General features: G+C 49.8%; 1 protein-coding gene across 2 annotated transcripts; it reads left to right on the top strand.

Annotated features, from left to right (window-relative positions):
• The first annotated feature begins 150 nt into the window (after nt 1–150).
• Nucleotides 151–14,877, top strand: rcan2 (regulator of calcineurin 2). Of its 2 annotated transcripts, none has more exons than XM_084700165.1 (5): nt 151–277; nt 2,166–2,393; nt 12,684–12,857; nt 13,029–13,200; nt 14,533–14,877. In XM_084700165.1, the coding sequence occupies exons 2-5, from the start codon at nt 2,178–2,180 to the stop codon at nt 14,736–14,738; spliced, it is 768 nt and encodes a 255-aa protein (XP_084556291.1). In that variant the 5' UTR covers nt 151–277; nt 2,166–2,177; the 3' UTR covers nt 14,739–14,877. The 2 variants fall into 2 exon arrangements, with proteins under 2 accessions (XP_084556291.1, XP_084556292.1); XM_084700166.1 differs by lacking the exon at nt 151–277 and adding an exon at nt 451–893.
• Nucleotides 14,878–15,617: the final 740 nt, after the last annotated feature.

Below are 15,617 nucleotides of genomic sequence, written 5' to 3'. Positions count from 1 at the left end.
ATCACGTTGATTAATGTTCCGTTTGACGCCATTGATCAACACCTGCAGTTTCGGTAAAGGCCAGATAAACCTGCTCGTGGATGCGAGACAGTCGGTAGGCAACATCAAACTGCTGGCGAAAGCTCTGACGTAGGCTCCAATACCTCGGTTAATTTGTAGCTTTTTTTAGCCACTCAGCTCCGAGTCTCTATTGGTAAGAGAATGCCCCCCGCGGACAGAACACCATTTCATTCCTGGCTAACACAAACATCACTTGGACGCCGCAAGCCAGTCATTGGTGAGTCAAAACCGTCTACAAAAACGATCAGAGATGATGTGCTCGCAGTTGCAGCTGGAATGCAAGGTAGATTCACAAATAAGGGAGCGTGTGAGAGAGAGAGACAGAGAGAGTAAGAGAGAGAGGGGAGCCTCAGAAAGACAGTAGAGAACAGACGCCGGATCGCGAGACCGCACAGGAAGAGAAACAGATGCAGCCGTGTCGCTTCACCTACTGCGAAGTTATTAGGAGATAGCAACGCCGATTCAAAGTATCGATTCTACGTCACCTATTGTTTGCATTGCATCAGAGATGTTTTTACAGAACGGAACTCCAGACAGAAACGTTTAAACTCGCATTGTAGCGATCATCTGGAAGTCTTGAATAGCCTAATAAGTTAAGTTTAGGCGAAGAGAGTGGACACAAATATTACGGTTATTGACAATTATATACATTGAAAATGTTTGTGTTAGAACGCCTTGGTGGGTGACGACAAAAGTCTCGATTGGATCGTCTTCGTCAATCTTGGTTTTGGAGACGTGACGTCACTCCGCAACTGCAACGCAGTTAATTATAACGGCAAGATTGTTCTGTCAGATACCGCTACATACCGGATACACTATATACAGGATCAGAGGTGAATTTTTTGAGCGGTGATATTCTGCAGAGTAATGTGTGTGCGCGCTCCTCCGGGTCTGCGTCAGTCACGGAGGGCATGCAAAATTGATATTCAGTCCAGGTCTCGCGCAACATGGGTCAAGCAAGTGTTAGTTATACAATTATTGTTAACATGCATTTAGAACAACTACAATAAATAGGCTGTTTATGCATTTAGTGTTGTTGAGTTGTTGTTCGATTCTCTCTCTCATGCCAACAGGTCTGACTGCAGAAGAATGAGTCATTTAGAATTTGGAAATTGTTCTTCAGTCTGACACTTTCTGTTGCTGAGGTAGAAGGTCTGTACTTGATGATTGGAAAAGACTGTTGAGACTGACTGTTCAGATCAATCTCAGGTCCAGTGATCATGGATATTAAGAAAATTAGTAGACAATTAGAAAGTGGTTTTTGTCTTTATGTCAACAGTATTTTTTTATTTTTCTATCTAGTGTTTTGCTCATTCCACAAGTTGATCTGGAGAGTAAAATAGCATGTTGAGCACATCTTTCTCTCCAGAAGGAGTTCTGGAGGGTGGCAGGCTGGAGGGTGGCAGGCAGGCAGGCGGCAGGCAGGCAGGCACCTGGTTGCAGGGTCTAAACATCCCTCTGCCTTTTATCAACTCAACCTCCCTCCCTCCGTCTCTCTCTCTCTCTCTCTCTCTCTCTCTCTCTCTCTCTCTCTCTCTCTGCTTTGTCAGAGACCACAGGTCACACTGATATTGAAGTGGAATAAGAGCCTGTCTGTCTGTCTGGAACATTTCAATTTAATCAAACGCTCGGCGATCTGTGCATTTCATTACAGCTGGCCTATTTATAGCCTTCTCTCTCTCACACACACACAGGCTAGGAATGATGCAGTCTGCTGCAGACACTATCTATAGACCTGTGTGTGTGTGTGTGTGTGAGAGAGAGAGAGAGAGAGAGTGGGAAAGAGAGAGAGAACGAGAAAGACAGTCACTGAGAATGATAGAATTTGTGTCAGTGTATGTGTATTTGTGTGTGTGTGCAGTAATGGCCTATTGATCCCAAAATAGCTCAAGTCTCTGGTCCCACCCCCCTCCGTTTTCCTCCATCTCTCTTTCCACCCCCCTTTCCATTCCTCCATCCTTCCATCTCTCCCATTCCTCCATCTCTCCTTTTATCCATCCCTCCATCTTGCTCTCATCCCTCCATCTGGAGGCAGTGTTGGGGACCAGGGGGGTAACCTCTTCCTCTGTTCCCTCTCTCTCTCCTCCCCCTCTTCCCTCCCCCAGCTCTCCCCAGTCATGAAGGGTGAACAGTTCTTCTCCAGTCTGGGCAGCGCCACCTTTTACCACAGGGTGTTCCTCCTGGGAGGAGAGGAGCTGCAGGTGCTGCGGAGCCCTGTGGAGGAGCACGCTCTGGGAGCCAGCTTCCACCAGATCACCGACTTCAACGACCTGCCCACCTCCCTGTTCGCCTGCAATGTGGACCAGTCCGTGTTCCTGGAGCAGGAAGTCAAGGTAGGGGTAGGGTTAAGGTTGGGGTTGGGTTAGGGTTAGGTAGGATTAGGATTAGGTAGGGCCTTCTGCCTGCTCGCTGAATTTAGTAGAACACATGGAGCATTTGCAGTGTGTGGTCTAGAGACACAAAGAGACACACACAAAGACAGCCATGCACGCACACACACTCACACTCACACACACACACACAGCCATGCACACACACATACATACCACAAGGAAGCAATGTCTTTGATTGACTGCACATGGATGGTCTCCATGACAACCAGCGCAATAATCACTATAATTCCATCTCCTGTCATAATGATCACCTGCTCTGTGTGTGTGTGCACACACCACACTCTGCTTGACCCTCGTTGACATCTGGCACCTCGCCTGGCACACACAAACCCACACACACACACACCCACACATCCACCCACACACAATCAATCTTTACCAGGCAGTGGTAAGATTACCTTCATTTGAAGGCAATGGGATGAAGCAGGTCTATATATAGTAACCTGGTGTTATGGCTCTAAGAATAGACTGCTGCTCCGTGTGTGTGTGTGTGTGTGTGTGTGTGTGTGGTTTCACAGTCTAACCCTAGCCCTCTCTGGTTCCTACAGGATTTACTGATTCTGGACTTTCCAATTCTGGCTCTCTGTACGTCTGTCCCTCTATAATGTGTGTGTATCTATAGTGTGTATAGAGCATGTGTATATAGAGTGTGTGTATCTATAGTGTGTGTATATGGAGAGTGTGTATCTATAGTGTGTGTGTATAGAGAGTATGCATACATAGAGTGTGTGTTAACTGGATGAAGGTTTCAGCTTAAAGAGAGAAGGTTGGGAAACACCCATGAACAGTTTTCTTCTAACAGAACAACGCTTGCTATTAATGGAATGTTCCAGAACCAGGAGAAGTGACAAGAACACTGCTGGGGTCAGGGGTCAGGAGGTCAGAGGTTAGCTGGGTCAGGGGATCAATCTTCCCCAGGACAACTCCACTGAGAGATAGAGAGGGAGAGAGATACGGTACGGGAGAGGGAGAAAGAGCAAAATAGAGAGACTGTATCGAGAGAGAAAGGCAGAGACTGTATAGAGAGAGAAAGGCAGAGACTGTAACTAGATATAGAGAACGTGGTAAGGAGAAGTCTACGGCTATGGAAGAGTTTCCAGGGTGGGTGTTCCGCTTAAAAGGACACATCATGTGCTGAGCTACAAGTATGGGCTTTTGTGTCGCATGGATAGTTTTCTCCAGAGGGACAAAGTACTCTGTTATAGTACCTCCCCTCCCAGAAACACACACACTTCCTCTCTCTCTCTCCCCCCATCTCTGTCTCTCTCTCTCTCTCTCCCCCCATCTCTCTCTCTCTCTCTCTCTCTCTCTCTCTCTCTCTCTCTCTCTCTCTCTCTCTCCCCCCATCTCTGTCTCTCTCTCTCTCTCTCTCTCCCCCCATCTCTCTCTCTCTCTCTCTCTCTCTCTCTCTCTCTCTCTCTCTCTCTCTCTCTCTCTCATCTCTCTCTCTCTCTCCCCCCATCTCTGTCTCTCTCTCTCTCTCCCCCCATCTCTCTCTCTCTCTCTCTCTCTCTCTCCCCCATCTCTGTCTCTCTCTCTCTCCCCCCATCTCTCTCTCTCTCTCTCTCCCCCATCTCTCTCTCTCTCTCTCCCCCCATCTCTCTCTCTCTCTCTCTCCCCCCATCTCTCTCTCTCTCTCTCCCCCCATCTCTCTCTCTCTCTCCCCCCATCTCTCTCTCTCTCTCTCCCCCCATCTCTCTCTCTCTCTCTCTCCCCCCATCTCTCTCTCTCTCTCTCCCCCCATCTCTCTCTCTCTCTCTCTCCCCCCATCTCTCTCTCTCTATACTCTTCTCTCTGTACACACACTCACACTCCTGTGGCAAGGTTTACAAAGATGGAACTCTGAGTGAGGACTAGGGGAGGACTGGAGCAGGACTGGAGCAGGACTGGAGCAGGACTGGGGAAGGACTGGGGGAGGACTGGGGGAGGACTGGGGGAGGACTGGGGGAGGACTGGAGCAGGACTGGGGAGGCCTGGGGGAGGACTGGGGGAGGACTGGGGGAGGCCTGGAGGAGGACTGGGGGAGGCCTGGAGGAGGACTGGGGGAGGACTGGGGGAGGCCTGGAGGAGGACTGGGGGAGGACTGGAGGAGGACTGGGGGAGGACTGGAGGAGGACTGGGGGAGGACTGGGGGAGGACTGGAGGAGGACTGGGGGAGTACTGGGGGAGGACTGGGGCAGGACTGGGGGAGGACTGGGGGAGGACTGGAGGAGGCCTGGAGGAGGACTGGGGGAGTACTGGGGGAGGACTGGGGGAGGACTGGAGGAGGACTGGGGGAGGACTGGAGGAGGACTGGAGGAGGACTGGGGGAGGACTGGGGGAGGACTGGGGGAGTACTGGGGGAGGACTGGGGCAGGACTGGGGGAGGACTGGGGGAGGACTGGGGGAGGACTGGGGGAGTACTGGGGGAGGACTGGGGCAGGACTGGGGGAGGACTGGGGGAGGCCTGGAGGAGGACTGGGGGAGGACTGGAGGAGGACTGGAGGAGGACTGGGGGAGGACTGGGGGAGGCCTGGAGGAGGACTGGGGGAGGACTGGAGGAGGACTGGGGGAGGACTGGGGGAGGCCTGGAGGAGGACTGGGGGAGGACTGGGGGAGGCCTGGAGGAGGACTGGGGGAGGACTGGGGGAGGACTGGGGGAGGCCTGGAGGAGGACTGGGGGAGGACTGGGGGAGGACTGGGAGTTGAGGGCAGGATGGGACATAGATGGGGTGGCACTGGTGTCTGGGGTGACACTGTAACAGAGAACACTGTAAGGCCCTACAACACTTACACAGAACAGTGTGTAACGAGGGAATATGGGGTGTGTGTGTGTATGTTAGCTAATGCTGATCATGTGCAGTGAAGAACATTAACATTCCAGCATGACTGTCTTAAGGTTATAATAGTCTGGAAGTGTCTCTTTCTCACACACACAAACACACACACCGACAAAACATGATACAAATGTTTCCATCTTGTAGACAAACAATCTATGCACAGGTTGATGATTAGGGGTCAGATTGCTGAGCGGTTAGGGAATCGAGCTACCAATCAGAAGGTTGCGGGTTAGGGTTTGATTCTTGGGCGTGCCAAATGACGTTGTGTCCCTGGGCAAGGCACTTTGTGCTTTTCTTTTTTTAATGTAGGGGTCGAGGAAAAAATAGATTTGCATTTGAATCGCGATTCAGTCTTCTAGCGATTCATATCGATTCAAAAATTTGTTTTATATCAATGAGTTTACTAAACTGCAAGAAAAACAATACATTTCAAGGTTTTGATGCATTGTTTTTTTTCTTCTTCAACACTCAACTGCAGTAAAATAGAAACAAGGAACACTTAACAGCAAACTGGAATCAAATGTAAGCATTTATTGAATCCAAATTTGATAACAAATTTAAAAAATTGTGAGTTCCAGTACCTTACATGCTGTGTGTGCGTGTGTGTGTGTGTGTGAGCAGGTTTGGGGGGGCATACTGGATTCCTCCACACGGCCCATGACAACATTCCTCAGATAGAATCAGCTGCTTTAATACTCTCATACTGATGTCTGTCCTAACACTGTAGAGGCTGGGAAGACTACACTACACTCTCTCCCTCTCACCTCTTCTCCTCTCCTACCGGGCTAGAAATAACATATTTAACATAACTCTGGAAGCAAATCCCAGAAAAGCCTTATTATTATCTCTCTCTCTCTCCCTCTCTCTATCAAACTCTATCTCTTTCTCCATCTCTCTCCATCTTCCTCTCTCTCTCTCCATCTCTCTCTTCCTCTCCATTTCTCTCTCTTTCCATTTCTCTCCCCCTCTCCATCTCTCTCTCTCTTTCCATCTCCATCTCTCTTTGTCTTCCTCTCTCTCTCCCTCTGTCTCTTTCCATCTCTCTCTCTTATTTTCTGCCAGCCGAGTGCTCATTCTATTAATCTTGTTCAGACAACAGATACTTACTCAACAAACTTTGCCAGCAGCAATCAGACAGATAACAATTATAGAGTTTCGAAATGCCACCTATATAAGCTTTTTAAAGTAGCCAGGAAGTGTCTTAATACTGTGGCTGGCATTTACTGATGAGAAAAAGGCTTTAGGGAGGGACTATCACTTAACTCTTAATTGAATGACAAATGGAAAAAAGCATGTTTCTGCAGTTGCTTCATTATCTCATCACCCTGAGTGCATTCATTATAAAAAGAAAAGCTGAAAAGCAATTTCATCCTGTTACATTTAATATTACTAGCAATAACTAGAAAATGATTCACTCAAATTGGACTCTGTTATTGACTGTGAAGATCTACTGTCAGCAAATGGTGCTGAGCAGGGGGGATTTCCTTGGCATCTCTCTCTTTCTCTCTCTCTCTCTCTACCTCTCTCTACCTCTCTCTACCTCTCACTGTCTCTCTCTACCTCTCCCTGTCTCTCTCTACCTCTCCCTGTCTCTCTCTACCTCTCTCTACCTCTTTCTACCTCTCCCTGTCTCTCTCTACCTCTCCCTGTCTCTCTCTACCTCTCCCTGTCTCTCTCTCTCTCTCTCCCTCTCTCTCTATCTTGTTCCCTCTACCGCTACCTATCTCTCACATACACACGTCCACACACACACACAGACCCCACACAAACACACACACACACACACATTTTACAGTAACCAGAGATGGAAACTGTGTCTAGAAATATAATGAAAGCAATTTAAAAACAATACTACTGAAATCCCTTCCTCAGAACAAGATTATCTTTTAATAAAAATGTACGAGCCAACATGAAGCCCTAGAGGATGTGTGTGTGTTTGTTTGAGTTTCTGTATGTGTGTTTCTGTTTGTGTATGAGTGTGTGTGTGTGTGTGTGTGTGTGTGTGTGTGTGTGTGTGTGTGTGTGTGTGTGTGAGACTAGGTTGGGATGTTCCCATCTTTGAGTCCATCTTTACAAGACCCCTGCTCACACACAAACACACACACCTGGCCTCTCATCTGTTCTCTCAAGATTTGAGATTGTGTGTTCTACTCTGCCCAGAGTTATTCCTGGAAACACATCATCCTGAAGAGAAAACACACACACGTGCTGACACTGGTGCTGGCTTTGCCTGCTACTTTTCTTACATCATTGCAGACACACACACACACACACACACCCCCTCGGTGAGGGAGCAGCCTTGTTAACGTCAGTGCAGCTCAGCTGTCATCAGGAGCTGGTTCTAACCAGACATCAGCCAGTTACTCCACTGATACAACAAACGTCATGGGTGTGTGTGTGTCAGGGTCTTCTGTGATGCACAGGTGTGTGTGTGTCTTGACAGACTCTGTCTGTGTTTATTTAACTGCTCTGCAGCAACACTGTCAGAGCTGCTTCTAGTACCGTCATTCTCTCTCTCTCTCTCATTCTATTTCTCTCTCACCCTCTCTCCTCTCTCTCATTGTCTCTCTCTTCTCTTTCTCTCACTCTTCTCTCCCTCCCTCCTCCAGTCCCTCTCCCCCAGCTAGGTTCAGCTGCTGGTGTTATTCTAGTCAGGCCCAGCCAGGCCAGCCAAGATCAAGGGTCCTCTTCCTTTCGTCCCCATGGTTACCATTCACCGAGCCTATCAGATGAGGGGGGTGTGTCAGTCCGATCTTCCAGTGAGCAGCCAGAGCAGGGCGTGGGCCGTGTCAAGTCTAGTTACAGTCTGGGACTGACAGGCGGTATGACAAGAAATATTTAGCTGGTGTGTGTGTCTACATGTGTGTATGTCAGTCAGTCAGTTATTCAATTATCAAGCACCCTGTAGTGAATAGTAGAGATTTGTAGAGATGTTGTGTGGTTTGTGGTTTACCATAAATACATACATACACACACACTGAGTGAATGAGAGTGAGAGAGAGAGGAGGGAGGAAAAGAAGGAGGGTGGAGGAGAGAGGGATGGAAGGAGGAGAGAGGAGGGAGGTGCAGTGAGCTGACGCTTTGGAGAGCTCTCTCCCTCTCTGTCCAGAACATACAGCACGTCTACACACACAGGGTTCCTGACAGACAGCCAGTTGCTCCTCTTGCAGCAGCAAGACTGTGTGGTCACAGTCTGTGGAGCGGCGTGTGTGTGTGTGTGTGTGTGTGTGTGTGTGTGTGTGTGTGTGTGTGTGTGTGTGTGTGTGTGTGTGTGTGTGTGTGTGTAAGAGAACTACCAGGGGGTCCAGCATGTAGGACTACCAGGGATGTTAGTTTCCTCCCGGAACACAATGACACTTATTGAGTGACTTGTTGCACTTGTTGGTTTGTTTTTAACTGATTTAACTATTTGTACTCCATGTAAATTATCTTATTGTTGCTTGCTTTCCTACAGGTACTCTCACACTTTTGAGGTCCATGTTGTTTATTTGTTTAACTACATGCTCTTATGTTTCTTCCTATTGGCACTTATTTGCTTTTCACGATGTATGCTTCATGTTTTGGCTACCCAAAATGTTTTTGGGGCTATCTTCTTGTTTATGATCATTGACCCAGGCACTTTTGTAAAGCTCTCTCTTGGAAGTCGCTTTGGTTAAAAGTCTCTGCTAAATGAACAAATGTAAATGTAATGTCTCCAATCGGTAGGACTACCAGGGTTAGGGTTAGGACTAGGACCAGGGTTAAGATTAAGGTTAGTAATAATACACTTACAATAATGAAAAAACATTGCAGTTACAAATTAATTCATTTAGCACATGCTTTTATCCAAAGCAACATACAAGTACTGTGTTGTGGTGGTCAGAGTCCAGGAACAGGACAGAGATCTAACGTTTACATTTAGTCATTTAGCAGATGCTCTTATCGAGAGTGACCAGATGCAGTATGGATGGCAAGCCTGCTGTTGTCTTCGAGAGAGAGAGAGACAGAGAGACAGAGAGAGAGAGAGAGAGAGAGAGAGAGAGAGAGAGAGAGAGAGAGAGAGAGAGAGAGAGAGAGAGAGAGAGAGAGAGAGAGAGAGAGAGAGAGAGAGAGAGAGAGAGAGAGAGAGAGAGAGAGAGAGAGAGAGAGAGAGAGAGAGAGAGAGAGAGAGAGAGAGAGAGAGAGAGAGAGAGAGAGAGAGAGAGGGAGAGGGAGAGGGAGAGGGAGAGGGAGAGGGAGAGGGAGGGAGAGAGAGAGGGAGGGAGGGAGGGAGGGAGGGAGGGAGGGAGGGGAGGGAGGAGAGAGAGAGAGAGAGAGAGAGAGAGAGAGAGAGAGAGAGAGAGAGAGAGAGAGAGAGAGAGAGAGAGAGAGAGAGAGAGAGAGAGAGAGAGAGAGAGAGAGAGAGAGAGAGAGAGAGAGAGGGGGAGGGGGGAGGGGGGAGGGGAGGGAGGGAGAGGGAGAGGGAGAGGGAGAGGGAGAGGGAGAGGGAGAGGGAGGGAGAGAGAGAGAGAGAGAGAGAGAGAGAGAGAGAGAGAGAGAGAGAGAGAGAGAGAGAGAGAGAGAGAGAGAGATGCATAGTACAAAAGAAAACACACAAAATCTTACACAGTTCTTAATCTAATGTCTTGAGGTTCAGGATGTTTGAAGAAATATATTTTGCAGAAATTAATTACATTTGTTTTGTCTTGAGTTATGAACCGCAGCTGAGGGGGGGGGGGCAGTTGGACTTTGTCAGTCTGTCTCTGACTGTAACTGTGTGTGTGTATTTGCCTTCTCTCTCCTCCATGACATCATCCATGACATCACTAGTCATAGTTTAAAAGCAGCGTGCAGTTTAGCCAGTACAGAGCATGAGCAACAACAGTTCAGCTTCTACTTTTACCCTCTTCTACTCTTCTAAAGTAGTCTGTTTCTACATCTAGCTACTCATGAGTCAGGCTTACACACACGCACACACTCTCACACACACACGCACACACTCTCACACACACACGCACACACATGTGCACACTCATACAGGCTTGTGTCGTGTTCCTGGTACCCTGGCTGTATAAATATCTCCAGAGAGGGTGTGTGTGTGTGTGTGGGTTAGCCAGCCTAGCCTTGCCCCAGCACTAATGGTGACAAACTCAAGCCTCAATGTGGATGTCAACACTTCCTTTGGAAAAGGCCCTGCATGGAGGGAGAGAGAGGGAGACAGAGAGAGAGAGAGAGGGAGACAGAGAGAGAGGGAGACAGAGAGGGAGACAGAGAGAGAGAGAGAGATTGGGGGGAGCAGGATAGAGGGAGAAAGAGGGAGACAGAGAGAGAGAGGGAGACAGAGAGAGAGAGGGAGATGGAGAGAGATGGAGGGGAGCAGGATGGAGGGAGGTGTAATCTCTGTATTCTCTCCAGTCTTCTCCATCACCTCTGATAAGATTGAGTGTGAGGAGATGTGTCGCCACATCCAAAAATATAAATATATACAGAAGAAGCATCGCTCCCTTCCTGTCTGGCTATCAACGCCACGTCCTGCCTGCCTGTCCACTCTAACACCCTCTTCCCTGGTCGCTGTCCTCCATCAGTAGAACCCTCTCACCAGACCTCCTCTCACCAGACCTCCTCTCACCAGACCTCCTCTCACCAGACCTCCTCTCACCAGACCTCCTCTCACCAGACCTCCTCTCACCAGACCTCCTCTCACCAGACCTCCTCTCACCCGACCTCCTCTCACCAGACCTCCTCTCACCAGACCTCCTCTCACCAGACCTCCTCTCACCCGACCTCCTCTCACCAGACCTCCTCTCACCAGACCTCCTCTCACCAGACCTCCTCTCACCAGACCTCCTCTCACCAGACCTCCTCTCACCCGACCTCCTCTCACCAGACCTCCTCTCACCCGACCTCCTCTCACCAGACCTCCTCTCACCCGACCTCCTCTCACCAGACCTCCTCTCACCAGACCTCCTCTCACCAGACCTCCTCTCACCCGACCTCCTCTCACCAGACCTCCTCTCACCAGACCTCCTCTCACCAGACCTCCTCTCACCAGACCTCCTCTCACCAGACCTCCTCTCACCCGACCTCCTCTCACCCGACCTCCTCTCACCAGACCTCCTCTCACCAGACCTCCTCTCACCCGACCTCCTCTCACCAGACCTCCTCTCACCAGACCTCCTCTCACCAGACCTCCTCTCACCAGACCTCCTCTCACCAGACCTCCTCTCACCAGACCTCCTCTCACCAGACCTCCTCTCACCAGACCTCCTCTCACCAGACCTCCTCTCACCCGACCTCCTCTCACCAGACCTCCTCTCACCCGACCTCCTCTCACCAGACCTCCTCTCACCCGACCTCCTCTCACCAGACCTCCTCTCACCAGACCTCCTCTCACCAGACCTCCTCTCACCCGACCTCCTCTCACCAGACCTCCTCTCACCAGACCTCCTCTCACCAGACCTCCTCTCACCAGACCTCCTCTCACCAGACCTCCTCTCACCAGACCTCCCTAATGGCTGTCCTTCCTGGTGCGCCTCTCTAAACACCCTCTTGTCCTATCACTGCACTGCTTCTGCCCCTCCTGGCCATCCACTCTAAACAGGTCACAGGTCAGGAAGGTAACCACCTCTCTCTCTCTCTCTCTCCGTTTCTCTCTCTCTATCAATCTCCCCAGAGAGCGAGAGAGAGGGGAAGAGAGAGAGAGGATTATTTTTAGAAACCTATGCAGCTTCGAAATAGCTTTCAACATAACCCTCTCTTCTCCTCTACCTCATGAAGGAATGTGATCTCTTCTCCAAACACACACACACGCACTCATCACACACACATCACACTCTCTTTTGGGTCATTCACCCCAGAGGGAAGCTTGTACAGTTCAACAGAGTCTCACAGACACACTATGAGCTGTTCTGATAATGTGGCAGTTACATTTTCTGGAGAGAGAGAGGCAGAGAGAGAGGCAGAGAGAGAGGCAGAGAGAGAGGGGCAAAGAGAGAGAGGCAGAGAGAGACAGAGAGAGAGGCAGAGAGAGACTGAGAGAGAGAAAGTTCTGGTTCCCTCTAACTGGAGAGAATGGACAGCTGGCACAGTTACTGTTGAATACAATAGAATAGTTCACTCACGCTCACACACAAACACACAAGATCATATATGTACACACACACACACACATGATCATATATGTACACACACACACACACATGATCATATATGTACACACACACACACACATGATCATATATGTACACACACACACACACACATGATCATATATGTACACACACACACACACATGATCATATATGTACACACACACATACACACCCACTCACACATGTTGTCTCCATGGCTACAATAACCTTGCATCAACCTCATCCCAGCAGACACGGAGCAATTACATCATCCAGGAGTCAACCAATCACAGTAAACCCTCTGTGTTGTTTGTGCATTCCAGGAAGTGTTTGAGGCCCTGTTCCAGGCGTATGATGACAGAGTGACCTTCCAGCAGTTTAAGAGTTTCCGCCGCATGCGTATCAACTTCAGCAGCCCCAAGGCTGCCGCCAGCGCCCGCATTCAGCTGCACGAAACACCCTTCAGAGGCAAGAAGTTAAAACTCTACTTCGCACAGGTGAGTCTGGGAGTGTGTTTGTGTAACGGGTGGACAGGTGTGTTGACAGACAGGTGTGTTGACAGACAGGTGGACAGGTGTGTTGACAGACAGGTGTGTTGACAGACAGGTGTGTTGACAGACAGGTGTGCTGACAGACAGGTGTGCTGACAGACAGGTGTCTCTTTCCAGGTCCAGAACCCAGCGTCGGAGGGAGAGAACCTTCACCTGGCCCCGCCCCAGCCCTCCAAACACTTCCCCATCTCTCCGCCTGGCTCCCCTCCTATTGGCTGGAAGCAAATGGAGGAGGCCACGCATGTCATCAACTATGACCTGCTGTACGCCGTCGCAAAGCTGGGTCCAGGTGAAACATCCTCCTCTGCTCTCTCTCACACACACACACACCCCTCTCTCTCTCACCCTCTCTCTCTCTCTCTCTCTCTCTCTCTCTCTCTCTCTCTCTCTCTCTCTCTCTCTCTCTCTCTCTCTCTCTCTCTCTCTCTCGCTCATTCTGTGTGTGCTTCAGGGCTTTTTCAGTGTTTCGGGGAGGGAGGGGAGAATAGGAGAGAGAGAGAGATGGGAGAGAGAGGAGAGAGAGGGGAGAGAGGGAGAGAGGGGAGAGAGAGATAGGAGAGAGAGGGGAGAGAGAGAGAGGGGAGAGAGGGGAGAGAGGGAGAGGGGAGAGAGAGAGGGGAGAGAGAGAGGGGAGAGAGAGAGGGGAGAGAGAGATAGGAGAGAGAGATAGGAGAGAGGGAGAGAGAGAAGAGAGAGGAGAGAGGAGAGAGAGAAGAGAGAGGAGAGAGGAGAGAGGGGAGAGAGAGAGAGGGGAGAGAGAGAGGGGAGAGAGAGAGGGGAGAGAGAGAGGGAGAGAGAGATAGGGGAGAGAGGAGAGAGGGGAGAGAGAGAGGGGAGAGAGAGAGGGGAGAGAGAGAGGGGGAGAGAGAGATAGGAGAGAGAGGGGAGAGAGGGAGCAGTATTAATAACTACAGTGGGTCAGAGCCAGACCACTGAACCTGAACAGGACAGACAGGAAGCATCTGCCCTCTTACCTACACTCACACACACACACACACACACACACGCTCACTCACACACACACACACACACACATCTTTCCCTTCTCTCTTATAATTTTACCTTTTACCCCTTTTTCCATCATCCTCTCTTCTCCTCCCCTCCCTCCTTCTTTCCTTCCTTCCTTCCCTCCCTCTCCTCTCCATTACCCTGTCTATCTGCCTGTCTGTCTATCCGCCTGTCTGCCTGTCTGCCTGTCTGTCTATCTGCCTGGCTGTCTGTCTGTGCGTCCTCGGTTCCCCATAAGTTCCCAGCTCTGATTAGCAGCAGATAATCCTTGTCTCTGTCAGCTCTTGCTCATCCCCACACCAGTGAGCTGAGGCGGAGCGCCCTCTGCTGGTCACGGTGGGTGCTGCTGATTTCAACCTGCGCGACTGGCAGGTTCTACAAGTCTCTGTATGTCGCTGGTGATAAGACCTTCTCCTAAATAACACATCTAAGTGTTGACAGGGCTGGGGAGGTCTAGATTGTTTTAATAGGATGATGTAACATAGGAGGGAGATGTTATGAGGAAACTGCTTCACCTTCTGTCTCAGGAAGGACAACTTTTACCGCTTTTCTCTCTTTCTCTCTCCCCCATTCTCCCCCTCCCTTCCCTCCCCCCCTGCCCACTCCCCCCCAGGTGAGAAGTTGGAGCTGCACCCGGGAACAGACTCCACCCCCAGTGTGGTAGTGCACGTGTGCGACAGCGTCAGGGAGGAGGAGCCTAAGATGACCCTGCGACCCCGGATCGTCCAGACACGCCGGCCAGACCTGCCCCCCTGCCCCCCCGCTCCTCTCACACTGACACTTCCTGCTTCCTGTCTACACTCCCCCTCCCCCATCTAGAGGAACAAACACCCCCCACACATCCCTGTCAACAGTTGGTCACTCTCATGCTCCCCAAACTCCCCTCCTCTCTTCCACTCTCTGTTCTTCTCTCTCTCTCTCTCTCTCTCTCTCTCTCTCTCTCTCTCTCTCTCTCTCTCTCTCTCTTCTCTCTCTCTCTCTCTCTCTCTCTCTCTCGCTGGTTTTCGAAGCCATGCACCATCCAAAAGAGAACATCATGTACTATGATATGTCTGTGGTTTTTCTTCAATGTGAACTTCTCCCTGTATGTGTCTCGTCTTTAAAAATCTGTATATACCAAAAATAAGAAATGATAACAATTCTAAATAATAATCTGATAATAAAATGAGGGGTATTTCCCTTCAGAGGGGTGAGAACAAAAGGCTGCTCAGAGACAGAGGTCCCTCAGAGGTCAGGGGTCTGAGTGTGTGACCTTGTTCTGGTTCTGCAGATGTTGTTGTGGTACGCTGTAGCCTCTGTTGACATTTAAGATGCGACTTTCGTTGTTATGAAGGAAAGGGTACAGATTGTTGTAGCAACTTCCGCAAATCTTCCAAGTGCTATTACACAGCTACTGACAGGATGGTTGATGTTGATGACACACACCCACCCAGCACCCCCCACACACACACACCTCCGCCCCCTGAACCCACCCAGCACCCCCCCACACACACACACACCTATCTATCCAATGTCCACACATTTGTACTCTCTTCTATTGATTTCTGTTCATTTACGTTTTGTCATTATGTTTCTTTTTTGATCTCGATATTCTCTGTTGTCTGAAAGTAAGTTGGTTTGTGACATGAAGTTCTGCAGCACTGCAGGAGAACAGCATATGTAAAACATTGAGGTGTAAACCATGCGTGACTGTCCTAC

Source organism: Hypomesus nipponensis, chromosome 6 (genome assembly GCF_054491055.1).
Source record: "Hypomesus nipponensis isolate SF chromosome 6, ASM5449105v1, whole genome shotgun sequence".
NCBI classification, from domain to species: Eukaryota; Metazoa; Chordata; class Actinopteri; order Osmeriformes; family Osmeridae; genus Hypomesus; species Hypomesus nipponensis.
Note: the sequence above shows the minus strand (reverse complement) of the source record. Positions and strands in the feature narration are given on the sequence as shown.

Excerpts from the sequence above, each read along its gene's own strand:
- rcan2 (XM_084700165.1), top strand. The coding sequence starts at position 2,178 with ATGAAGGGTGAACAGTTCTTCTCCAGTCTGGGCAGCGCCACCTTTTAC. Across the intron at positions 2,394-12,683 it reads TCCTGGAGCAGGAAGTCAAG|GAAGTGTTTGAGGCCCTGTT; the intron begins GTAGGGGTAGGG and ends TGTGCATTCCAG. Across the intron at positions 12,858-13,028 it reads TAAAACTCTACTTCGCACAG|GTCCAGAACCCAGCGTCGGA; the intron begins GTGAGTCTGGGA and ends GTCTCTTTCCAG.